The 766-nt window shown below is 42.4% G+C and overlaps 1 protein-coding gene across 1 annotated transcript in view; it reads right to left on the reverse strand.

Moving 5' to 3' along the window:
- Nucleotides 1-442, reverse strand: part of LOC101855934 — a gene marked incomplete in the record, with an annotated part of 23,280 nt that extends 22,838 nt beyond the window's left edge. Inside the window, 1 exon segment of the mRNA XM_013080390.2 lies at nucleotides 116-442. Within this exon segment, the coding sequence (XP_012935844.2) occupies nucleotides 116-407 (292 nt within the window).
- Between the last annotated feature and the right edge of the window lie 324 nt (nucleotides 443-766).

A 766-nucleotide genomic window follows, 5' to 3' on the forward strand; every position in this document is an offset into this window, starting at 1 on the left:
ACAATGATAATAATAATGATAATAATAATAATAATAATGGTTACACTAATCATAATAAGAATTATGGTACATGTAGTGCGAATATGTCTGTCTAGGATAATAAACTAATTTTTACCTTTCATCTTTTTTCTTGTCCAGCTCGCTCTGTAGATCGCCTCCTGCAGGGTCGTAAACGTGTCCAGAGTCCTTCCCATCGGGTCTCGCACGATAATTCTGGGATAACTGGAAGCACCACCTGCTGTGGTGCCATTTTGTCTTCTTCCGTTTCCGGAGTACATCGACGGCAGTTTGAGGGAATCTGCTTGTGTTTTGGACCTGCTTACAGGGCCGAGGCGGAGAGGCACGAAGTTTGCCGAGTCACGGTGGAAGTGAGCCTCCGAAGGGCCGTGGCTTTTAGATGTTGCCATGGTGATAATTGGTGGCAGGACCAGAGACTGATCTGTAAAAATTGTGTTATAAAACAATGAATTTGATTTATTAGTGTCAGTAGATTTAAGAGCAATTCATAACAAAAGAAAAACTCACACTTATACAAACAGACACACGCAAACACACACACACACACACACACACACACACACACACACACACACACACACACTGGCACACACAGGCAGGCACGCACGCACGCACACATACATATACATTCTCAAACACAAACACAAACACATACATACACACACGTACATACAAACACACAATGGCACATTTACACATACACATACACATACAAACACAGACACACACACACACACACACACACACA

Source organism: Aplysia californica, unplaced genomic scaffold, assembly GCF_000002075.1.
Source record: "Aplysia californica isolate F4 #8 unplaced genomic scaffold, AplCal3.0 scaffold00084, whole genome shotgun sequence".
Lineage (NCBI taxonomy): Eukaryota > Metazoa > Mollusca > Gastropoda > Aplysiida > Aplysiidae > Aplysia > Aplysia californica.